This window comes from Etheostoma cragini, chromosome 3 (assembly GCF_013103735.1).
Source record: "Etheostoma cragini isolate CJK2018 chromosome 3, CSU_Ecrag_1.0, whole genome shotgun sequence".
NCBI classification, from domain to species: Eukaryota; Metazoa; Chordata; class Actinopteri; order Perciformes; family Percidae; genus Etheostoma; species Etheostoma cragini.
Genome location: NC_048409.1, coordinates 2088391 through 2113693, shown reverse-complemented (window position 1 = coordinate 2113693; position 25303 = coordinate 2088391). Strand labels below are relative to the sequence as shown.

At 39.3% G+C, this 25303-nt stretch overlaps 1 protein-coding gene across 2 annotated transcripts in view; it reads left to right on the top strand.

Moving 5' to 3' along the window:
* The window catches only part of LOC117942226 (CD166 antigen homolog), a 37756-nt gene extending 12894 nt beyond the window's left edge, over window positions 1-24862 (top strand). The window contains exons 2-16 of one of the 2 annotated variants that reach the window (XM_034867587.1): window positions 11497-11603; window positions 11846-12062; window positions 12187-12251; window positions 12703-12790; window positions 13037-13210; window positions 14963-15087; window positions 15228-15360; window positions 15689-15801; window positions 15883-16009; window positions 16744-16865; window positions 20854-20986; window positions 21803-21832; window positions 22307-22418; window positions 23027-23162; window positions 23252-24862. In XM_034867587.1, the coding sequence (XP_034723478.1) occupies window positions 11497-11603; window positions 11846-12062; window positions 12187-12251; window positions 12703-12790; window positions 13037-13210; window positions 14963-15087; window positions 15228-15360; window positions 15689-15801; window positions 15883-16009; window positions 16744-16865; window positions 20854-20986; window positions 21803-21832; window positions 22307-22418; window positions 23027-23129 (1649 nt within the window). In that variant the 3' untranslated portion in view covers window positions 23130-23162; window positions 23252-24862. The remainder of the gene's footprint in view (window positions 1-11496; window positions 11604-11845; window positions 12063-12186; window positions 12252-12702; window positions 12791-13036; window positions 13211-14962; window positions 15088-15227; window positions 15361-15688; window positions 15802-15882; window positions 16010-16743; window positions 16866-20853; window positions 20987-21802; window positions 21833-22306; window positions 22419-23026; window positions 23163-23251) is intronic. The other variant, XM_034867588.1, reaches the window with a different exon arrangement.
* Window positions 24863-25303: the final 441 nt, after the last annotated feature.

Below are 25303 nucleotides of genomic sequence, written 5' to 3'. Positions count from 1 at the left end.
GATTCAGTTATGAGGTCTATCACTTCTATAAATGAAGGCATAGAGTCAAATGTCTTTTATTACCTTGAAGATAAAGTACTTATTCAGCTTCAATTTCTCTTTGCAGGGATTATTTTTACCTGAGAAACATGGCTATCATGGCAGAGTTGAGACATGGCCGTACATTAACAATGAAAAAAAGAATGTTCATTCACAACCCAGAGACTTGGGTGGGTCGATATCAGAAACAGGAAAATGAAGTCATTGCCAACAGGCACTGAGTTGCATTAGGAAGGGTTAATGGATAAGTAGGAAGCGGCTTGGCTGCGCTTTGTTAATGGCCTAATGTTGCCTTTAATGGCATGTCGTTAATGGGAGTTGTTGGTGGATTTTCAGAGTCAAGACTGTGAGCTCTCCCATGATTGGCCCCAGGTCTACCCACAGGCAACTTATACAAGCACTACTCCCTTCGGTCCCCTGGCCCGCACCCTTCAAATACATAATTCACGATATAATGGACGTGATTTCTGAGTGCACTTATCACCCGATCACTCCAGCAGCGGGCTGCTGTCTTAAGAGCAGTCGCCACACTTGTACAGCTCATCTGCGGATGCAATTTATGACAATTTTTAAGATGATTTTACGGTGGCTCGTGTGGTCGAGTGTATAGAGGAGAAAGCTGTAAAGACTAATGATTGTGCCATAAGATCAATTTCTAGGAAACCTTATGGCAAGACATTTAGAGTGATAATCACCCTTCTTGTAATGTGCTTTTATCTTTCCCATCTGTCTCGCTCGAAGAAAAATGTAACAAAATGACTCTGATATTGCCAATGATGTGCAGAGGCATATACATATACTTTGTCACAGACACACTATGTAATAATCTGTGTGTTTTCCATCTATGTGTATATGTACATGTGCTCCTAAGCCTCATGGTAACATTTATTTATGCTCCCATTAATTCCAGCACCAACAACAAGTCCCCCCCCCAGACATTAGCGCTCTTCAGTGCTTTGCTCAAGACTTGCAGAACAATTGAAGCCAAATTGTCTGCTCTGATTGTGCTGTGCTCAACAATGGTTTCTTTAATAAATCCCATATTAAACTCATCAAAGGGAAAAATGCAAGAGGGTCTTGAATCTTTTGCAGTTATTGTCTGTATTCTGTACATATTTATGTTGTTTCTCCTATCCAACTTCAAAGCTTGAATGTTACGATTAACGATTCAGAATGCAAATATAGTCGGCGTATTGTTTAACTCATGAGAGGATATGTCTGATGGAAAAGATAATGGGAGAAGGTTTTGGCAATCTACCTGGAAGTCTGAGGTCTGTTTTATTGTTTGGCACAGTGTTTTTCTTATTACCTTGGACAATGAAGTCAAACGCAGACACTGTGACATCATGTTGAGATTTATCCGCTAAAGCCTCAGTGAAATATAATGAAAAAACTTTAATATCTAACACATCAACAGGAAATATCCCATTTCTGAGGCCGGTCCCTCACAATCACATACTTTTTCCATTACATATACACAGCGAAACAATAAAGTGATATGTTTCTCTTAAGAGTGTCCGTAATGAACCAGAATGCAATGCGGTCACAAGACAGCCTGTGTTTTGAGCTGCAGAGCTGGACTCACTTCTGTCTTCAGGCGTATAACTCCAGTGCTTTTATTCTCTTCACCTACACATGAATAACCCCCTGCTGATGCAAATGATTTGCACCTGTTTTCTGGGTACTATCAGCAGGTATTCTGGGAATTGTAGGAAACCAAATAATAGAAGCAAACAAGATATGATACACATGTACTGTGCATTCAGAAAGCCTCAATCTTAACTCAACTCCTGCAAAAATAGGAAAAAAAATATCCGGCAACGAGAGGTGGAAAAAGTACGAAAATGTTGCAATAAGTAAAAAACAAAACTTTGATGCAATTTACTTAGTATAAGTAAGAAGTAGTTCATTTAAAATGTACTTTAAATGCAGATAGGATAAGGGGTCAATCAGCTAGCATTTCTACTGAAACAGTCTCTGAACCATCATCGCTCGCCCGATCCACGTCCATCTCGTTCTGCCCCTAAAGAAAGACTAGTGCCTGGTAGGCTGCTGGATGCTGATTGGTCACCGTAGTGGTTCTCCTACAGAAAGACTAGTGCCTGGTAGGCTGCTGGATGCTGACTGGTCACTGTAGTGGTTCTCCTACAGAAAGACTAGTGCCTGGTAGGCTCCTGGATGCTGACTGGTCACCGTAGTGGTTCTCCTACAGAAAGACTAGTGCCTGGTAGGCTGCTGGATGCTGATTGGTCACCGTAGTGGTTCTCCTAAAGAAAGACTAGTGCCTGGTAGGCTGCTGGATGCTGATTGGTCACCGTAGTGGTTACGGGTGCAATTTTTTTCTACCTTTCAGTTTTCATTAGTCATTAGCATAAATTTTTTTTACGCATTAACGGATGGGATTTCTACTGTAGTGAAATAGAATACTTCACTCAAATCGTAATCAAGTACATTGTACTGTAAATGACCAATTTTAAAAACTACTTGAAAACTACTAAATACACAACAAAACTACTCAAAACAGTAATGTGAGTGTAAGGATTTTCATTACTTTCCACCTCTGCTGGCAACTTAGTTTCAAAGCTGACTTCTCTTGATAACATTAGACTTCCATGACTAAATGAGTAACAGTTAAAGTTCAGAAAATAGAACATTTATTAGAACAGTCAAAAACTCAAAAATGAGAACTGTTGGCATCACACATAGATGACAGAGAGCAATAACAAAAAATAAAACATCTGCCTTCTAGTCTAATATGCCTCTGTCATTGCTTTTGGATTCAAATATTGCTGAATTTTGATTGGTGCACAGAGGTATGTGACGTCACATTTTCTAAGCCCCAACCCACTTTACATGAGTGAAAGAAACACAAATACAGAAATCTCTCACGTTAAATAATAACCAAAACTGAACAAACTTGGGCAGAAAATGTTGTTATCATCCAAGACCATATCAGTCATAGTAGGAAACTGATTAAAAAATAGGTTTCCAGGGCCTTTAAACCTGCGTTGAACCACACCGATTTATGATATGAAATATATATCTTGAACAACATAACATTTTTTGAGAGATGGAGCCGTCAATCAAACAAGTGACTCAAAACACCTTGGGGCAAAATCAATCTTTCCCTCCTTCTTGAGCCCATGTCTCTTTCTTTGTCCTCCCGTCTCGGTCCCAGACGAGGAGCCGAAGCAGCAACCTGATCCCTCAGCGGCAGGTCTGCACAGGTACTGAAGGCCCTCCTCAACACGAGTCTGAAACCAGAGACAATAGAGCCAGCATTTTCAGTCACAAAGCAACAATGGGAAGCCCCGACAGGTGGGACTGCTGGCAATGCATTAGCCCTGTTCCCACCTGCTGACGTCTGAAGTTGTCTGTTGACCACACATGAAGCAGCAAATGAACATTGTTTTTTATTTTGCCTGAGGGGGAAGGGCGCTTTCTATATGTCTCTCTGGAAAGCTCCCACTGGGAATTTTTATTTTATATCTATTGAGAGGAGAGTTTGAAGCAGATTAGCTGTACTCAGGTACATTGAAGCATGGAGATGCATGAGGAACACTAATGAGGTTAATTTCCGTGACTCCGCTTTTATTGTGTAAAAGACTCCTGCATACACATTAGAGGGTTTTTTGCCTTTTTTTCTGAATTATAGAATGAACATGAGTTCTTTAATTGTGTATTTTATTTGAAAACCTTGAACGCTTTTATTCCAGTGGTCTGAAACTGTTACCATGGCGCTGGGGTGAAGGAGGGGAGCCATTACGCCTAATAGACTCAGACTAATATTAATGTGTGTTGTATCCTCTGTAATTCTCCATTGGCGTCCGTCCTCCTCCTTAGCAACAAACAGGATCGCTTTGGCCTGAGGTGACAAACTGGGCTCTGCTCAGTGTGGCTGTGGAAATGGGAGAGGTTTATGGTTATTTTAATTTCTGTTTTTAACCCCAAAAAAGCCCATTATAGAGCTGAAACTAATAGTTGATGTATTATTATTGATAACTATTATCAAGACAATACGCACTTTTCTACATTTGCTGTTTTTATCTGTTCTGTATGATTATAAGCTGAATACAGTTGGGTTTTGGGCTGTTGAACATTGAAACAGTTCATCACTGATCTAACATATTCACATTGTTTACGATAACAATTTTACATAAAAGAGAAATAAGAGAAGTAGCACAGTTGAAATCTGCAGATGTTTTTGCATGAATTCAGCATTATATCAATGTCAGAAAACATCTCTCTTCCGTCAGAAGACTAATAAATGTATTAGACTTTGTATGATGTTTTCTTATGGAACTTGTAGATAAGAATCCACAAAGAGTGGATCACTTATTAAAAAGAAAGCAGAAACGTTTAGGTCTAGTTCAGCTCGTCTGCAGACAGAGCCTGTGTCTGCGGGTAACATTGTAGAAAATTAAACCTTTGTCCCAAGTTTTCCTGTCCATAAAGGGACCTTCTCTTCCCATTTGTTCTCTCTAAAAGACCTTTACACCCTTCTAAAGGCCAAAGAGGTGCAGGGAGACATCTTTAGGGTTGCTTTCTGTGCCCTGGAACAGATGGTGTGGCAGAAAATGAGGCTTGGAAAATGGCTTGAAATCTCCACATCAGACTCTGTGCAGTTCATTTCACACAATGTGGCTTTTGTCAACCCTAAAGTACTTACACAAACTCATGCCTGCTGCTTACCCCTCCTAAATAGATGCATTTAGGCAACTTGTCAACATCAACACTGGAGCTGAAACCAATTTCAACAATAATTTTTCATCAACCTTTTTGATAATCAGTCAAAAATACCAACCATTCTTGGGTTGCCGCTTCTCAAATGTGATGGTTGCATCTGCTTTTTTGTTTACCACAAGTGATAGTAAACTGAGTGTTGTTGGGTTGATTGTTGATTGCATAAAACAAGGAGAGGGAAGACGTCAACAGACAAAACGTTTTATAGACAAAACAATAAGCAGATGTACGAAAAGTGTTTGTGCACATTTGCTCAGGAGCAACTTGAAGGAGAGCCGACTAAATCCTTAGATGTAAGACTTACTGCAATGTGGAATCATGGTTGAGATTTACTCATAAACACAAATGTCAACCTCGTGGTGGCGCTAGAGGAAAAGTCAGGGGTTCAAAGTCAACAGAAGTTCTCTTGGGACCATGAGAGTTTGTACCAAATGTCTAGGCAATTGAGACAATAGTTGTTGAGATATTTCCTTCTGGACCAAAGTGGTGATTTACTGACAGAACAACATTTTTGTCACAAGAGCCATGCCAGCTGCATGGCTAAAAGGTTTGCAGCCTCCTCATAAAAGTGAGAGAGGCATAATATTTTGGGGAAAATACTACCACAGAGAACTGAACATACGGGACAATTTGTTGTGTGTGTGCATTCTCATTACATGCTTCAGAAATTAAAGTCACTCAACTATGGACATTAGTGTTTTTTTTTTTGTCAGAAAGCACTAGACAGTCGGGTAAAATATACAAGCTGATGCCCTTAGTTTTACGCTATAAAGACACTGACAGGCAATTACAGTATGCAGGAAAAGGCAAAATTATAGAGCACACAATGTTGACATTTGGAATGGTGCATCTGTGGTTCGGCCTGCAACAAAAAGAGAAACTGCGTGAAAGGGATGTTGCGCACGTGTGCTGTCAGTTATCCATCAGTGACGTGATTACACCCCATCCCCTGAGAGAGAGAGAGAGACACACAGACAGACTGAGATAGTAAGGATGTAGCTGGGTGTATTTTTAAGAAAAATATCTCTTCAGCTGGCTGGTCTGGAACGTTTCCTCAGCGAGAACTGGTACTTGAGTAGAATTCAAATACAGTCTTATGCTTGTCACAGTCAGTAACAAATGAGCTAAGTGTCTGAGCTGACAACACAGCAGCATATAGAGCTCATATATTACTAAATGGCTACAAGGCTGCTTTGGGGTACCTGGTGCAATTTTCCCAAACATACCCAAACCTTTCTATGTGACAGCAGGCCGTCTGTTATTCTTGACAGCAAGTAATGACAGGTTGATCTTATTAAATCTACAATCCCTCCTTTTCAGATACTTATTCAGCACTTGTTAAATTATTAAAGAAAAGAGTAGGACGAGAAGCATAATGTCACAGAAGGTTAACTTTTCTTTGATTTCTCGCTCGGAAAGCACCGTTCACTATAAGAATCTCGCCTTTTCCCGAGTGTTATTGATCTAGTCTAAGTGATTCTGTCTGCCCCCTCGATGCCGAACCGCTTCTGAAGCGAGGCTATTTGCCATCAAGTCTTTGTGGACGTGTGCCGTGGGATCTCCATTCACTGCACAATCCTCATTTTCAGCACTTAATAAGTTTGGGCCTCGGTTTTCTTTTGGATGTTGCAAGTGAACGACATGTGCACACATTCAGATACACAAACACAAATGGGCGTAAGGTGGCAAACAGGGATATAGAGACTAGTGTGTGGAGGTAGCTGATTTCCCTGGTGAGCGTGTATCTGAGCTGTCGTCACCTGTCTCTTCTTAGGGATAGAAGCTCCTTAATCAGCAACATGAAAGTGTCTCCTGTGGTGCTGCCTCCTGTCTCTGTCACTCGCCTGTCTATTACTTGATTTAGCTTCGCCAGAGTATTAGCTCTTTTTATGGTGTTAGAACTCTACATTTATAAGTTAAGAGACATTTACATCAAATCTGGTGAGCTAAGTTATTATTTAGGTTCAGAGGACCTAAGTGCCAATGAACGATTTGTTGAGGCCATGAGGCGGTCTCTAGCTCACCCAGGAAGAGTGTGTGCCCCATGTAGGCTGGGTCCTTGGCAGCGGCGCAGGATCAAATCCGACCTGTGGCCTTTTTCTACGTTTCATCCCCGTCTATCCACTATCAAATAAAGGGAAACGCCCCAAAAAATTATCTTTAAAAAAATGAAAATTAGATTAGTTGCAGTTTTAAGCACATTCCAATCTAGTGTTGCTTTACCCCGATCTGCTGTATGGAGACCTGAGTCCTCTTTAACAGTTTGAAAATAATCCTTAAAGTTGTTTTTGTGAGCTCAATTCTTTATGACTTAATAACTTATTTTCGAGATAGATTTGCCTATAAACATGTTTCAGAAGTTAAAGACACATTACTTCAGTTTGGAGGATCAGAAGCCTCAGCTACAATGGATTTCCATATGATCCGTTTCTATGATTGTAGTTTGTATACAGCACCATTCCAACCAAATTCCCAAAAAGCCTAGTTTTATAACCGTTTGTTGATTATCTCTGTCCATAACATTAGTAATATCACACTGAATGATGACATGATGTCCTCTGGCAAACAAAAGAAGATATATATTTGTTCACGTGACTGACATGTATAACATATAAAACATGAGATATTTCCTTATTTGGTGAAATCCAATGCATAACAATGCCTTACATCGTGAAATGTGCGTATCAAATCTGCTATCCTACAAATTGGGTTTTATTCAGGTCAGAAGAAAAGAAAAAAGACATAAGAGTTGGAATGTCTATCTATTGCTCCCTCATCATATAGACTATAAACCGCTAGAAGATAATTTTTTGTATGCATAGTGTGTTTGTCAACGTGAAGTCACACTATTCACCTACTTTTGTGGCGAAGGATTACCTTATCTCAGTAAGCAGCAGGAGCTTTGTCTTCTATAACTCAACATGCGCGATTAGTTCTCATTGTGTAACAGTGTAATCTGCGCAGATGAAGCCTTTTCCTTCATACAGACTCTTAAAGTTCTCAGACAGGCTGAACACAGCTTCATTTGAATATTCAAAAATGCCTATTTGCATTTGAAATAGAAGGAGTCTATAATACAGGAAGTGTGATAACCTTTCCAACTCTAGTGCTTGCAGTGTAACCTGAATATAATACTTAACATAACTGTAAGATTCAGCAGGCTGTGCCGGACGTTCTCCTGAGAAGTTTGAGTTCTCAACATAAGGAAAACAAACGTGGAGTTGGTTGCCAACTAGATTTTGAAAAACACTTGGATTTTTCATCGACCATTAGAGAGTCTGGCACCAACATACCCAGGTGTGGCACATCATCTAGGTAGTGACAAATTACTTTTGGCACAGTAAAACAACTCCAAAAATGAAATGTAGCAGGATATCATTGGGTCTGACACGTATGCAAAACATGTGCCTGTGTCCTGCACAGAGACCTCATTAACTCCCTCCTTCTAATAGATTCACAATGTCTCAATTTCCATTTTCCGCCCAGTGTGGGAAATCTTTTTCTGCCTGGACTAGAAATCTGCATGTCTAGCTAAAGCCCATTCAAGCATGAGAGTCAGTTTCATTAGATATACATCAGAACAACAAAAAATGGAGCGTGGGGTGGGTACACGACGATGCTCTGTCACACCAGTTACCCCGCATTACCGGTCCAGGTGGATCGGACTGATGTACACCCAGTTGCTAAAATATGGATGCGATAAAGACTCTGTGAAATGCAGGAACAAATTTGCAGCCCATTTGCTGCACATAGACAACCAAGTATAACTTACACACTAATTATCCATGAATACGGGAATGCAGAATATGTGCAAGTTGAGTAATGAGCTAGGGGTGACATTTAAAAAAGCATATCACTTATTTAGGCCAATCAATGTATTATTTGTTTCTAAAGAAGCTTTTAAACCTTTGAATTCACTTTATTTATGCAAGATGATTTTTTTAGGTGTGGCTGAGCATGGATAATAAGAGGAATCCATGCATGAAATGCTTTTAATTGTACCGCAGTTGACACAATGACAGACCTTATCCCTGTATTTGGTGAAGAATTCCTTGTAAAACTGTCAGCAGTTGAGATGGTGAGGTTTGTTTTGTCCTGTGCTGTCACTTTTAAATGTCGCTGAGCCTTATTCAAATGCAGGGGCCGTATCTATGGCGGTGTGCTGCAGTATCTGTGTTCCTTAAATAGTAGTTTTTTTGGGGTGGTTAATACTGCTTTGATGCTCAAGGATAGAGCTGATGCCTAGTAATCACCACAGACATTATTCATACCTTCTTAAAGCTTTTTCCTTCTCTTCTGTGTATATTTTTGCCTCCTGGTCTCTGTATTGGTCATTACTGATGTTTTTGCCTCCATCAATCAAGCTTATTTTATAGGGCAGTCATAGTGAATAAAGAAACCTACTATACATGGTATTTAGTTCATTCGTTTTAATTGAATATGTTCATGTTTCCTGTTTGATGGAAAAAAAAGATAAATTAAGAAGAAAAATTCACTTTTTTTGCAGAGTGTTGCTGATAGAGATGTAGCTGCAGCCAGTAAATCATTAGCTTAGCTTTGCATAAAGACTGGAAACGGGGAAACAACTAGCCTGGCTCTGGTCCTGTAAAATCACAACTTTTTGTGCAGATTAAACAAACAAGGTGTAACATGTTAATACGTGAGCTTTACAGGTGCTCAAAAGGTACATTTCGTAAGAGCCAGTCTTGCTGTTTTTAGTCTTTAAGCTAGGCTAGGCTAGGCTAGGCTAGGCTAGGGGTAGCCCTTAAAGCTAACCAGGTTCATGTTCAAGAGACACACGAGTGTAGGGCAACACCATATGAAGGAAATGTGCGGTATGCATTAATGTTGTCAAATATACTGTTGGTATCTGTATGTATATGTTATCGCGATAAAAATGCAATTAATAAACAGATATTTAAATGAACTCGGTCCTGTACTCAACAGATTGCATATTGATTCATGTTTAAAAAAAGTAATTTCTAACATTTTGAATAAACAAATTATATATATACTGTGTGTGTATATATATATATATATATATATATATATATATATATATATGTATATGTGTGTGTGTGTAATATATGTATATAAAAGGAAGCACTGAAAAAGAATGACAGTTACATTTTAAAGTGTAGTTTTTAATGCAGTTTTCTTTCAACTAACACAAAAAATCTCTGTCTTTTGCGGTATGTCGCAGCCTTTTGCGATATGTTTATTGCGCCAGTTAATATTGCGATGACAATAAAAAACTATACATAGATATATAGATATTGTGCTGACCTACACGAGTGGTATCGATCTTCCTATCGTATTCTCTACAAGAGAAATGAGTATTTTCCGTATGTGGAACTATTCTTTTAACGTGGCAGGAAACAACTTCAACAGAAAATACAGCTGAGGCAAACAAGAAGCAGAACATGCCCGGTGGAAATAACATTATTAAGGTGTCTGTTGTTTGTCATCTTCTTGCTGTAGGTCCTTTACTCACAAGCTTTTCTGGTTAGTTCAGCGTCCCACTCTGTGTTATTTCCGAGCTGACGGCTCATAAAGATGAGTGGCAAGTGCCGGGAATGTTCAGCAAGGCCAACTGTTTGATGTCAGTGTGTATCTTCGTTGCGTAGCTTTAGAAATGCAATGTATTATACGAGTGAAATAAAAAGATTTAATGAACTAGTTTAATGGTCTTGATGGGAGAATAGCACTTGGCAAGATTAGGTTTAACATGTGGGAAAGAATGCAGACGGAGAAAGAAGCAGACGTTTGTGCTTGTCCTGACATCACATAGGACTGGGCAAATATGTCTTCAGGGTCTCATTTGTTACTCTGTCCTAATGTAGACAATGGTTGCCATAGTAAAAGTATTTACTTTTATTCAAATAGGATTCAAATGAGCATCACGCACAAAGCAAATGAAGTAAGCCCCCTATCGTTTCACTACTCTGAGGAAACCTTTAAAGGTCTGATGACTTGGGAAGGGAAAGTGTGACTAAAACTTTAGTTGCAGACCATTATAGTTAGCAGCAGTTTTGTTGTGCATGAATATAATCACACAATTTCAGGGTTGAAAGCACACAGAATGTTGTACCTTTCCTGTAAAATCCAACAAACATGAGTAAATGAGTAGATTCCACAGATGGAAGGGGGTTTGGCCACTGCTTCCTTTTCTTACACATTACTGAACGGCTGATGAGCTGCTTTGGATTTTAGCTGTCGGATTTTCATCTCCCGGCACTCACTCATGCGTTAAGTTAGCCTGAACTCTGAGATGTCTGAAATGTGAATCTGAATACCAAAAATTGAGCAGCACCTTATTTTCAGTCAGGCCATGGCAGCCTCGTCTTCCCTGGAGCCCTCTGGCTCTAACATCACAGCCCATTGAGACACTGTCGCTGGCACCCTCCTCCCATCCCCCATCTCAAGCACTTTGTCACCATAGCAATGTTTTGAACAAGATTTAGGGCTGGAAGGGAGCTGCAGAATTAGCTGAACTCTATAGAAAGTGCTGTTCTTAGTGTATGTGAGCTAACACTAAGTGGCATTGATAAATGTCAGTCAAAAGTGCACACAAGGAAGGGACTTTGAAGCATTCAAAATAATAATGGATTTAAATTTTTCAGTCAAAAAATGTCATGCTGTGTTGTAGCTGACCAGATTAGCCCTTCCAAAAAAGTCATTGAAAATTGGGTCTCTGCTTTTTCTCTTTCGCAGTCAGCGGTTTGGAGACTTTTATCGGCATGTATGGGGAAACACTCGAGATCCCGTGCAACAATGGAGCCATGAAAACAGAGGACATCCTGCTCACTAAGTGGAAATATGTAAGTCACAGCGGACGTCAATAGATTCAAAATGGTGAAGCCCGTCTGACACCCACTTATCATGTCTGAACCACGCCCAGTCTGAGTGCATAGGCAGGACATTAGGCAGTGCACCTGTCCCTCCACATGACACTGCGTGAACAGAGGGCCGGGAACAAAAAACGGTGTGCTTTTTATTTGAACTGGAAGCCAATGCCATATGTGACAGACATGTAAGAAATGCACCCTGCTCTGCTCCCCAGGACAAAGGAGAGGGACTTTCTGGGGATTTACTGGTCAAGCAGAAATACCAGGATGTCATAATCAGCGCCACTGATGAGTATGAGGGCCGCGTGAGCATGGCTGCAAACTCCAGCCTGCTTCTCACTGCAGCCAGTCTGACTGACCAGCGCACGTTCACCTGCATGGTGGTGGCTGGCGCAGACATTACAGAATACCCGGTTAACGTTGTGATCTACAGTGAGTACAAGCTGACTTGTGTCTTTTGGGTTTTTAGTTAAAGAGCTATAATGAGCAAAACGCGGCACACAAATCACCCACACTAACACCCTGTTAATTAACACTTTTCTTTAATGTATTGCAGAGGCGCCGTCAGGCCTGGAGATTTCTGACAACGCACAGGAACTAGAGATTGGCAAACTTACTAAGGTGGTTTTTTAATGATAAACATTGCTTATACCTTTAACGTTTATTATATTAAGCGTTAAATCATCAAGGGAAAATTGCTTACTTGAGCTAAGGTATCTTGAGGCTTGGAAGAGACCATGTTACTACAGTAATGAGTTCTTTTAAGAAATTCTCATGAATTAGTAAAAAGCAGAACCCCCCCCCCCCCACCCCACCCTACTGCAATTAAAATACCCAAAGGATATGAAGGGGCTTTAGAAATGCTTTGGGCATTTCATGGTCTATTGCGTACTAAACTACTTAGTCCTCGAAAGCAGGAAGGGCGTTAAAAAAGCTAATCTGCTCAGATGTTTGGTCACTTAAAAAGATGCATGTGTCTTCGATAATCATGAAATGGAAAGTTTTTTTGCAATATTTTTGTGCAGGTCTTTGCCGTTTTTCTCAAGTTTTGATTTTGATCTGTGTTCCACAGCTCGGAAAATGCGTTGCAAAAGACGCCAATCCAGCTGCAAATATCACGTGGCTGAAGAACAACACACCACTTATGGCGGACGGAAAAGGTGTGTATTCTTTGTTCCGTCGGATGATGATAAATGCCAACAAAACAGCTCTTTGGAGTGGTTCTCACATTTGTAATATTACATACACAGATGTACATATTCTCTCTCACTGGGACAGTTACTCTAAACGATCCTTCAGTGTTGAACTGGGCTGCCCTTGCCAGTAGTGTGAATGCAGTGTTTTGGTCATTACACCATTTTTTCCTTGTTAGAGTTTTCAGACAGAGTTGTTTGTTTTCTGTCTAGGGATTTCCATCAAAGCCTCAGTGCTGGTGGACCCTGCCACTGGCCTTTCATCCACTATCTCAATCTTGGAGTACTCGGCCAAGAAGGAAGACACGGACGCTGAGTTCACCTGCAGCACTCAGCACACCGTGGGCGCCGAGCTGGTGTCCTCTCCAGTCACCCTGACTATCACCTGTGAGTCACCCAACCTCCCTAACAACCTTCACCGGACCCACTTGCTAAACTGGACATGTTGCCGTTACTCACTTCTGCACACACAAAAAAGCTGGTTGATGATGGTTTTTTTCAGTTTCATAATCACCAGACACTATTAAAAATGAATACTCTGCCCTATATTTTCTTTTCCATTTTCTTTTTGTTAACAGGATTTCAAAAATAGTTTTGTTACAGATGTGGATCTACACATTTTCCACAAAAGCACTTCTTAAAGGATTAGTTAGACATTTTGAGAAAAAACACTTATATACTTTCTGGGTAAGGTTAGCTTAGCATGAAGATGTGAAACAACTAGCCTGGCTAAAAATAGGTAAAGATTTTATTTGTTGTACATACCGTGTTAGTGTTTAAGATGCTTCTAGTCTTGATCCTGAGCTAAGCTGAGCATCTCCTGCAGCATATTCACATTAATGGACAGATATGGTAGCAATCCTTTCATCTAGTGCTCTGCAAGTGAATAATGGTAAGCCTGAGCATACATTTTTACTTTGGTATGTTCATATACATTATGAAAACAACTAAATGTAGCCCATGATTGTCTATCACCTTAAATACTTTGGTAGATATCCATATCCAGATCTAAATATCTTCTATTCTTAAAAAGAAACATTGAGACAGTGCAGACTTAAAACAAGTGGGTTCTGTCTAAATGCATTCCAGTTCTGCTAAAACATACCTTTGATATTATGAAAGGATAAAAAAAGCAACGGAAAGGTTCTGCACTCGTAGCAAATCACTCACAACCGTTTTATACTGCATTGAATCTCCATGGTCCTCTGGTCTGTGCTTTCTTTTCCTGTTGACTGCAATGGGATTTTGTTATATTTTTTTCAAAATGTGAATTGATGTGAACTGAAAAGTACAGTCAATGTTAATACTAGCCTGACTATTCAATTGAACTCAAGTTTTTTCAATACCACACATAGTTTCTCGCTGGGCTTTTCAGGACTACATCAGCGGCGGCTCGTGACCTACAAGCTCTCGACAAAGAACAAGAAAATCTCTTTCAAAAAACTCAGCTGTAGCCAGTGGATACAGACTGCCACCGGTGTTATTTTTTTCCGACTATATTGACAGTTTTTTTTTCTCATTCTTTTGCTTCTACCCCAAGAAAGACGCTGTTGTGCACGTCCATGTAATTGCTCATGCAGGACGAAACAAATAATATTCAAAGAAAGTGAGTGATTGTGCAAATAAGGCACTCATGAGGGGACTTCACTCACTTTCTTTGAATATTATTTTGCTTTTAGCCAGTAAAAGACAACAGTAACCCCAGCTTTAATGGTGAAAAATTAGATGTGGACTCTGTGGCTCTGTAGTGGGATGGATACCAAACGCAGAATTAAATATCAAAGTTTCCTGCTCAATGTGGCGTTAAGTAAAACTAAAGTAAAACTCAGTGCCGGAATACTTTCTTACAAGAAATGTAACGAGTTTGTCTTACATGGAGCAGAAACATTGAGCTTTGAAAGGATTGCTTGGTCTAGTGCCTCTAGAATATGACTGCAATCACCCGTCTCCTCAGCTGAAAGTTGGTCACAACTAATACCGAGGCACAAAGTTCCAGCTCTCTGTAGCATGCTGACAAAACCAGTCTCCGTAGTAGTGAGTACCAACTCATGGCTTTTGGGGGCGCACGCTCCACTTAATACACCCTCCACCCTAACATATATCCCCTCTCTGACTTTCAATCTCTTATTTTCTGCACAGACACCACAGAGAACCTCGTCCTTCAGGTCATTGCTCAGGACCCTCTGATAGAAGGAGACAATGTGACACTGAAGTGTGTGGCAGATGGTAACCCCGCCCCTACTGCCTTTATGTTCCACCTTAAGGTACACGTGCTCATCAATATCCCATTGGGACGCTCAGAGATGTCTTCTTTTCATTCTTATTTCACGCACTGTGTTGTTTTTCTTCGGTAAGGCATCGTAAACTAATTACTGACCATTGTTTGATTGTGTGTCTTTAAAAGGAAGAGTTGGTGAAGGTGGAAAACGTGAATACTTACACCATCACGAATGTCTCACGGGACACCACTGGTGAATACAAATGTTCTCTTGTTGACAACCCAACATTGGAAGCGTCTAAGGACATCACAGTCAACTGTAAGAGACCAAAACATTATTCTTGAAAAGTAGAAATGACTGCAATTTTGCCACACGCCAGCATACTTTTCTTTTTCTGCCTGTAATCTTGTTTGTTACTACGAAAAGTGTTTACAAGACAAAAGAAAGTCCTAATGTCTCTCACTGCAAGCCTACCTGTCATGCTGTGCTTTGTGGAGAAACGTGTTGTGTCAACCACACTGCCTCTAATATGCTGCATCTGCAAGGCAGTGAGCCAAGTGCGGGGTTGTGTGTTTAACTACAGTAATGCTTCAACCCTTGTCAGGCCTCTGAATCATCTTTTCACCATTCTCTTCTTTCTTGTTAGACCTAGACATCAATTTAATCCCCTCTGGAAATATCGTTAAGAGTGCTGGTGAGGCCATGGATGTAACTCTCCAGATTGATTCCTCCGGAGACTACAAGGTCTCCTGGACAAAGGTAAAAGCAAAAAAACAAAGCCTGAATCAGTGAAAAAAAACAGTTTTGCTCATCATTGACCGTGCTTTTCATTTAATTCAGGACAATGTTAAACTGGACAAAGAGCCCAAATTTGCCAAGCTGACTTACGCTGACTCTGGCGTCTATGAATGTGAGGTGACGAATGGGGCCCTCAGCCTTAAAGCTTCCCTTGAGCTGGCTGTCCAAGGTAAGGGCTTAAAGGAAACTCAGAGATGTTTTTGGTAAACACCATTATTTGCTTTGATGCTGAGAGTTAAATGAGAGGATTTATACCACTCTCATGTCTGTACAGTAAATATAAAGGTACAGCCGGCAACAGTTTGAATATTTTAGCCTAAATACTGGAAACAAGAGAAAACATTGAGCCTGGCTTTGGGCTCAGGTTAAAAAAAAACAGCCTAAAGATTACGGCTAATGTTTAGAAATGAGCATATTGTACCTCGTTTTATTCATACAGAAAAACCAAAGTGTAAAAATGACTTGGTTTAATAGTGGGGTTGCAACCAGCAGAAAAGATCCAGTAAATTAATCACAACCCCAATATTTCACTTTTACACTTCATTTACAGATTAATTGAGATTTAACATGTTAGTCAGTGAGCTGTAGATATGCTATTAGGCTCATTTTGTTACCTTTGAAAAGAGCTGCGCTAGCTGTTTTCCTATTTCCAGTCTTTGTGCTAAGCTAAGCTATCCTGCTGCTTGCCGTAGCTCCATAATTGTCATACAGACACAATAGTAGTATTGATGTTCTCATGTAACGCTCAGCAAGAAAGCGAATAAGATTATTTCACGGAATGTACAACTATTCCTTCCAGTAAAGACTTTTCTAAGTCATTCTGTGTGTGCATGCATGAAATGCAACCATTCACGCCACAATGCACTCATTCAGATGTATCTGAAGAGTTACGTCTTGTTGCAGGTGCTCCAGTTATCAAGCAGCTGTCCAAACTGCGCGGTGAAGACGGCACACATAAAGTCCTGATTTGTGAGGTAGAAGGTTCTCCAAAGCCAGCTGTTTCCTGGAGCATCAACGGCACCTCGGTATGCACACTCACACACATAGACACAAACACACACACACACACACACACACACTCTTACCGTATGAGCCTTCATCCCAATCACACACATCATCTTTTCTGATAATTGTTACAATTTCTGAAGGTCATATCTATCTGGGGGGTTTGATAGAAACGACTGTGTGATTGCAAGAAGATTTTTAGTTTTTCATGTACACTCAGCTCCTTTTGTGCCAGCACACAGAAAATTAATCACATTCCTCTAAGCTTTAAGACTGCTTACTGTCACAAAGACACAAACTGGAAATATTCTATTTAGAGATACAAACTCAAATATATGTAACCATTCCAACTATATTTGCAAAAAGAAACTGTCGTCATGGGATATTTTGACCAGTTTTAGAATCTTATTGTAGCCTGACGTCGTCAAATTCAGATTCTAGTCAGAATATGGAACTTCCCAACCTCAAACGTTGTGGGCGGGGCTAAATTTGGCTGATATCCAGGCTAATCAGATGTATTGGGGAGCTATGAATGAGAGTGTGGAAATAGAAGTCCACATTAGGTGTACACTGCCACTGTAAATAGTCCATAATTATACATTCATACGCATATGTTAAACACAGTTTAAAGTTATGATCCATAAAATCTCCGTCCTGGTGACTGTGGTAGCAGTAAATTTGGTTTAACACTACACCTAACAATAAATGAGTAGCTACTTTGTCAATAATACAACAGAAGAGCAACTAGTGTATCTGATTAACTACACTAAAGAGATATTGCTGCAAAAATGCAAACACGGAATAACATCCAAAACAGGGTTTGTTTTAATAAAACACTCAAGGATTACAACTTTTATGCTGAAATTTGTATTCTTTCACTTGTTGACACACACTACAGCAAAAATGGCAGACGCCTTTTGGTTGAAACAGTCATTACAAAACCTTTAAAATATTATGTGAAGCTGGATACTGGTGGGCTTGTGCTTAATTTCATCAGTCTCACCTATGCATTTATCGTCAGTAACGTATTGGACAGTAACAGCCAAATAAGCCATGACAAGATGCTGTCTCAATCACAGATTATGGAGAAAGAGTCTCCCTCATGTGCTTGTTAACTGGTTTTGTGCCACAGTTGGATGTAATGATTTATTGATTAAAAAAACAAGATGGATATCAGCTTTAACAAGTGACCACACATCACGGTTATTCTTCAGGTCCTCATCTTGGCCACCTACAATCAAAAAGAGACCCATCATTCAGAATGTTTTCAATGTTCCTGTCAGTCGTTCAGTCATTCTCTGACTGATAAATCAGTACTAGTACTACTGTAAGATGGCAAGCGGTTTGTCCTGCAGTACGGTAACCAAGGGGGTAAGCCAGCCTCGACAAAGCGTAGATTCCTATGGCGCCATTTTGATGCTACCAAGCACTCACCCGCCGTTAGCATTCCATTGACCGCCAGTCATTTTGACGTCTGAATAACTTTACATCTGAAACATTTAAAGACTTTATTTTTCCATTATTTATTTAATAAGAAACACGACAATGTATAAAAGGCTCCATTACCTTGTACGTTTTTGTAAAAATAGGCCAACAAGTGTGTCATCTGCACATGACTTGCTGTTGCACAGTAGAGGAATTACCAAACAGTACCGCATAAGCGTGCAGGCATTTCGACTTACATAAGCTGTTTAGGGTTAATTAATAATGTTATCTTGCAGGTTAGTTAGCATTATTTGGCTGTGCCTATGTTAATGTTAACTAGAATGTTATTTAGCAATAATCAGCTTGTGTCTATGTTAATGTTAACTAGAATGTTATTTAGCAGTAATTAGCCTGTGCCTATGTTAATGTTAACTAGCATGCTAGTTAGCAGTAATTAGCCTGTGCCTATGTTAATGTTAACTAGCATGTTAGTTAGCAGTAATGAGCCTTCTTCTAAATTAGCCTTCTCTGCTGATTGGGAATGATTGAGATTTCTCTTGCACAGCCACCAGAAGACTTACAACTTTCAGACGGGTTGCTCACGTCACATCTACGTCTTCAAGCTCAGTTGGAGGCTACGCAGTAATGCTCGTTATCACCGGGAAAGGGCTTCTAATAGACTTCACTGGTCTCCGTAGAAATCAATAGGGTCTATGACAATGACTTATGGAATGTTGTCATCAGAGTAGCCAAGACAAATTGTAGATGATTCTTATGTGCAGCATGTGATACTTTGTGATTAACAAGTACTGTAGTCCTTAAACCTATAGTGTGTTGTTTTTGACTGACTTTTAAGATAGTAAAATCAAGAGAAACTCAACTTTGGTTGAGACTGGTTTCTGTCTCAGATCTGGCAACACATAAGGTTCCGCCCTACCAAAACTGATTCTCATCATGCTAAATATGTCTTTTTGCTGTGTTATAATCTCATGTTAGCAACATAACATACAAAACGAACTACACAACCTTAATTTCACTTTCAAACAAGGCCGCGCCCATTTATGAGACAGGAGGTGTGTATTGTTTCATACTCGATCATCTTTAGTTATAGAGACTCTTTAGTGCGACTAAACCGAGGCAGTCTGAGTCTCACTGAAACTCATTCCACAGAAAACACAGAGTCTGTTTAAGCCTCCTCCCCTTGTGAGGAAGCTAAAAATCCAAGGTTTGCCAGTGTCATGGTCCTGACAGTTCATGCTTTGCTTTTGTCACTGAGTGAATACTCCCTATTATGTGCACAGCAGTTTGCACTGTTAGTATTATCCCCAGCCACCACACTTATCTAGTCCAAACATTTCTGGGCAGTTGTGCTCAGTGTTTCAAAAGAGTAGATTTCTTTATTTTCTCTGAGGCTCAAACAAAGTATTTTGGACCAGTGTGTCATGAAGACAATTCTTTTGTCATTGTTTCTGTGTTTTCTACATGGGCACACTGATAGCAAAAACCACTCAGTGAAGTCGTTTGAATTACATGTGAACCTGACGGTATGTGTAGGATGGTTGCAATTGTTTACAGTGTCTTAACCTCAAAACCTGGACATGTACTCCATGTCATCAGTAATCATCTCCAGAAGGTGTACAGAGCTCTTTCACTCAGGGACAATAGATTTTATAGACACAATTCTACAATTCAGTCAAAGTTTGTTTTCCTACAATCATCCAATCCTTAAAACCTATTGACTGAGATAATAATGCAAGGCTTGAATACAGGCTCAGTAATGGGTATATCAAAATTGCCACAACCTCTTGTATGTGTGTATGTAGAGAACGTGAAAAGGGGTGTTGGCAGTTTGTCTTTGTGTCTGGGGTTTTCCACTGAGACTCAAGTGTCTATATCCCTGAGACACACACACACACACACACACACACACACACACACACACACACACACACACACACACACACACACACACGTCTTTGTCCCAGTTATAGGCTTCGTCACATATCAATCCAACATCGCCCCCTAGTGGTACAGCATATACACTTCAGGTTTGGAAACAGTGTAAAGTGCGGGGTTGGAAAGCAACTAAGTACATTTACTTGAGTACTGTACTTAAGTACAATTTTGAGATACTTTTACTTTAATTGAGTCATTTCATTTCATGCCACTTTTTACTTCTACTGCACTACATTTTAGTGAAATATTACATTTAACAGACAGTTACTAGTTACTTTACAAATTAAGATTGTTTATTTTATTATAAACTAAACTACCCAACAATATATAGGCCTACAAGTACAGCTAAACATTATTATTAGACGATTAAACACTTAGTTGATTGACAGAACTGTTTTAAATGTGAGAATTTTTCTGCATTGAGCACTTTTACTTTTAATAATTTAAGTACATTTTCCTGATGATAATTACATACTATTTTTCAATGTAGGACTTTTACTTGTAACAGAGTATTTTTACAGTGTATTAGTAACATTACTAAAATAAAGGGTCTGAACCCTTCTTCCATCACTGGTCAAGTTAGATATGTGATGCTAACATTTGTTTGTTTTTTCTCTTATTGCCCAGCTTGATGAGAGTCCCTTCCTCAACGGGAAGATAAAACACAAGATCACAGTTGTGCCTACTGCAAATCTGACTGTCTCTTGTACGGTGTCCAATGAGTTTGGCGTGGATAGCAGAACTATAAATGTGTCATCCCGTAAGTACAAAGTGGTCCAAATGTCCTCTCGTCTCTCTCCGCTTTGTGTTTTTCCTCAAGACTAACTCAGTAATCTGCCTTTGTAGATGTTTTCCTACTCTGCTCACTAACTCTTTGTGTCTGCATGTTGACTTTGCATCATTTTTTTAAATGCTTTAAAAAAAACACAATAATTTAGCAGGTGTGTACTTGAAGGTTACATCATTTAGGGTTGGTTGTTTCAGTGGATAACAAATCACATCATTTTGGATAGACATGAACCGGCCTGATATATACTTTGTATGATCAACCAATCAGTTTAGGTTTATCCATAATTGTACTCCATACTAGAGAAAGATTAGCGATAAATTGTGAGCCAAAAAGCACCTGCTGTGTAAATACATGATGCATAAATTAGCTGCATTTATTTATGCTTCTTCTGAGGTAGATTTATCTCTTGTTACATTGGTGGTTGTTTGCCTTTGGATCACTGAGTGAAGATCTAACTTCTAACTATCACCTCACCACTTTAACAATGCAATCTAAGCATGCACTTAGCACTACGTACACACTGTTGTCCAACAGTGTGCGGTGTTAATATCATTCTTTGTTTCTCTCTTGCTAACTCATTCCTGCGTGTTTGAGACAGCATTTCACCTCTCTTTTTCCCCCTTCACTCAGTGGTGTGTATGTTGGGATGCTGGATTTAATCTGTTCCCTCTTTTGAACTACTTGCATGCAAAAGTAGAATAGAAGTAGTAGTAGTAGAATAGTAGTGGTCATCAACCTTGTTTTCTTTTTGGTTGGAAGTTAATTTTATTTTATATCTGATTTCAGTAATTGAGGAGGTGAGAATGGATAAACAAGGTAAGTTGTAGTGGTCTTCTTGCTTGTAAGAATCTGTGGGTGGGGGTGGAGGGGAGGGGGTAAGTAAAGACTATGGGGGAATCAAATGGTGCTCACTGAAAGAAAAAGGCTCTTGATTAAATATTTACCTTTTAACATCACCTTGGATTCGACCACTGGAAAATCAATCTTTGGATAGTGTCTTTCCATTAATAAACACAGAGTTGAAGGAATAAGAGGAGTGGAGCTACCAGCATCCTGACAAAATGTCCATAATCCCATTGGCTGATGGAAATGAGTCACTAACTAAGAATATCTGTCATTAACATTTAACTCAATGAGTCATAACCATGTGCAGTGCGGATGTGTCCATTCATCAACGCATGTAATGCCCATAATGACTGTTTTCTTCCCTGTTCTTATCCAGTCAGGCTGGAGTTTCATACTAACATATGTGTCTCCCAGGTCTCTCATGTTTCTGTTTTTGTCTTACAGACCAATCGGATGATAATGACCAAACCAAGTTGGTGGTTGGAGTTGTAGTCGGTCTCCTCGTCGCCACTATTGTTATAGGCCTGGCATACTGGGTCTACATGAAGAAGTCCAAGTAAGAAGTCAACATTGACCATTATACAAATCATAATCCTGTTGTAGGATAACAGTTCCAATCTATTTTAAAGGATGCATTAGTATTTAATTCAGGTGTATGGTTAAAATATTGAGTTACAATTGTTATTTTGGACATTTTGGACAGAGCCAGGCTAGATGTTTTCCATGTTTCCAGTCTTTATGCTAAGCTAAGCTAATTGCCTACTGGCTCCAGCTTTGTACTTGACATATATCAGAGTGGTATTGATCTTCTCATCGGACTTTAGGCTATTTCTTTAATTGAATGAACTAAGAGATCAATTGACCACAGTGAATCTTGGGCTTTAAAGGCCACTTGGAGGGACAGTTGCTCGGGGGATCAACCTTGCAACTTTTCTGAATGAACAGATTTAATTGATCATGAGCACATAACTTGCTAAGGAAGTCCATATTGTCAGTATGGGGATACATGCAGCTTCCATTAAGTGCTAGGGACAGTGTATATTAGATATTCTGCACATGTGTAGTCAACACACCGTCATATCATATATAGTTGTTTTTGTATACAAAGGACTGTAGAGGGAAGGAATATCAACATGTTGGGTAACTGTGTTTTATTCCAAACAGGCAAGGAAGCTGGAAGACTGGTGAAAAGGAGAACGGGTCTTCTGAGGAAGAGAAAAAACTGGAGGAGAAAGTGGAGGAGAACAGCCAAAAAGCTGAGGTGTAAAGAAACGGCAACCATCCTTTGGGAATGTGAAAGGTAGAAAACATTTCCATCATATGCCTGAATAAAGATAAACCAAGCAAGTCCCTTTTTAAACAACATTGTTTTCATTCTTTTCTTTCCAGTGAGAACTTGGAACCTTTGCACATTTCTCTTCACTTCTGTCTTTGGGGGAAAAAAAATTACGAGTGTACATTGGGATGACTACGGTTTGGATTTGGTTTCAGGGAGAATTTGACTAAAAAGCATATCCAAACACGCCCGAGTCCCTCCAACCCTTACCCCTCCATTCCTTAAAAAAAGAAAGAAAAAGAATGGATACTGTATGTGATATACATAACTTGTCTGCACTACTGATACACGTGTAAACTTCTTTATCTACTATTAGGATTCATGTTTGGAATTTGGGAAACTGAGAAAAAGCAGATCTTTTTGGTTTTGTTAGTTGATGCCAGTAGAATTACTACTAGACCAGTTGCCTTTTGCTGTAAGGATGTGTAGGCCCGCATTAGTCTGACTCTTTGGCCCCCGGAGATAGCAGTGACCGAGGGACATCACCACCATTGCTTCTTAGCTTCACGTCATACACGTCAAACAACCTCTGCCTACAACATCAGTGTACGAAATCTGTTTATTTGTGCATTCATTATAGTTTGGTCATTAAAAAAAGTTGAAGTAGATACAATTTCTGAAAAGGCTATGGGTTAACAGTTATACTCTGCATAAGTTATAGATGGTATGCATTGTTGCATACATGGAAGTAGGTGATGTGCCACAAAGTTCTTTGCAAAGTAACCAGAAAAAAAATAGAAACTCAGTTAACTTTGCCGGTTTCTCTTTTTAAACGCACTGTACATTTGACATAACCACTGCATTACATAAGCAGGTAGATCATTGAGAGAATGTATAGCATAACACAACTCATGTCACTGGTTTTAATTTAGCTGTACAGATCGTTTTACATAAATCCATTGTTTGTTTTCATGCAAGAAGAAGTCCTTGAGCCTGTAGTAGTGACATTACTTTTTAGTTTCAAGGCTGTAAGTGAATTCTCAATTTGTGCTGCATCAGTGTTTAAGGTATGATTGTTTATTGTGTAGCTATATGGCATAACTTTCTAATGGAGCACACAGAGAGGATAATGTGTTTGTCTCAATGTAGCCGTCATGATATGTTTGCCTTTTTTTTGAAAATCTACCTGTAATGGCTTCAGTTTGTGACATGCGCTAGGGTTCATGTTTTCATGTCAGATTTGTGTAGAATATGATGGAATACGCGAAGCTGTACATTTCACCAATTTGGTCATTTTTGAGAGCATTTGCTAAATTTAAAAAAAAATGTTTCAATACCAGGATGTGATTGTGAAGTATGTGATTTTAATTTTCTCTTTGCTATTTATATTGTACAAGATCAATTGTCCTGGTAGGCAATTTCAGTAATTGTCACATAATTCATAACTTGGATTGAAACCGTAACAAAACGTAAATTGCTTGCAGATTTTACAAATACGTAATGAATTGTGATTCATCAGTAGGTTGCTCAGCGTCTGGTTGAATAATAGATTCAGCATGCGATCATCTCAGACCTCCAAGCTGCTGTGTGTCGCCTACCTTGTGTGTAAAACCATCAAATTGGAAGAATGACCAAAGAAAGTGAACATGCCATGCAAGTATTGTAAATACCTGATGTTTGTTTTTTTTGTACTTTTGTTTAAAATAAAATGTACATTTGGAAAATTTATGTCCACTGGATATTAATTATGTTGGTACAGTTTTTACATATTTAGAAGGGTTAGATTATCCTGTTGATTACACTCCCCTATTTATTAAATATAATGTATAATATATAAATGAATATATTGTTTATATTAGAATCAAACTTGGAATTTGAAGAAAATGTTTCTGCATCAGAAGTACAAAAGTCAAAGATTTTAGAATGCAATTTCCTATATGTTTCGATGAATTTTTGGTTGAAATTATTGTAAATATACTACATTTTGGTTATGTTTCAACAAGAGGGTGATATATGTTATAGTTAAACTTTGAAGAACTATGTTAACATTATCATATTACCTCCTAGCCAAGGGCCGCAGTCCCCAGTTAACTTTTAGTCAACAGAATCAGGATAGCATGTCATAGAGAATGGTTACTCAACAAGAAACCTGCAAACCCAACCGT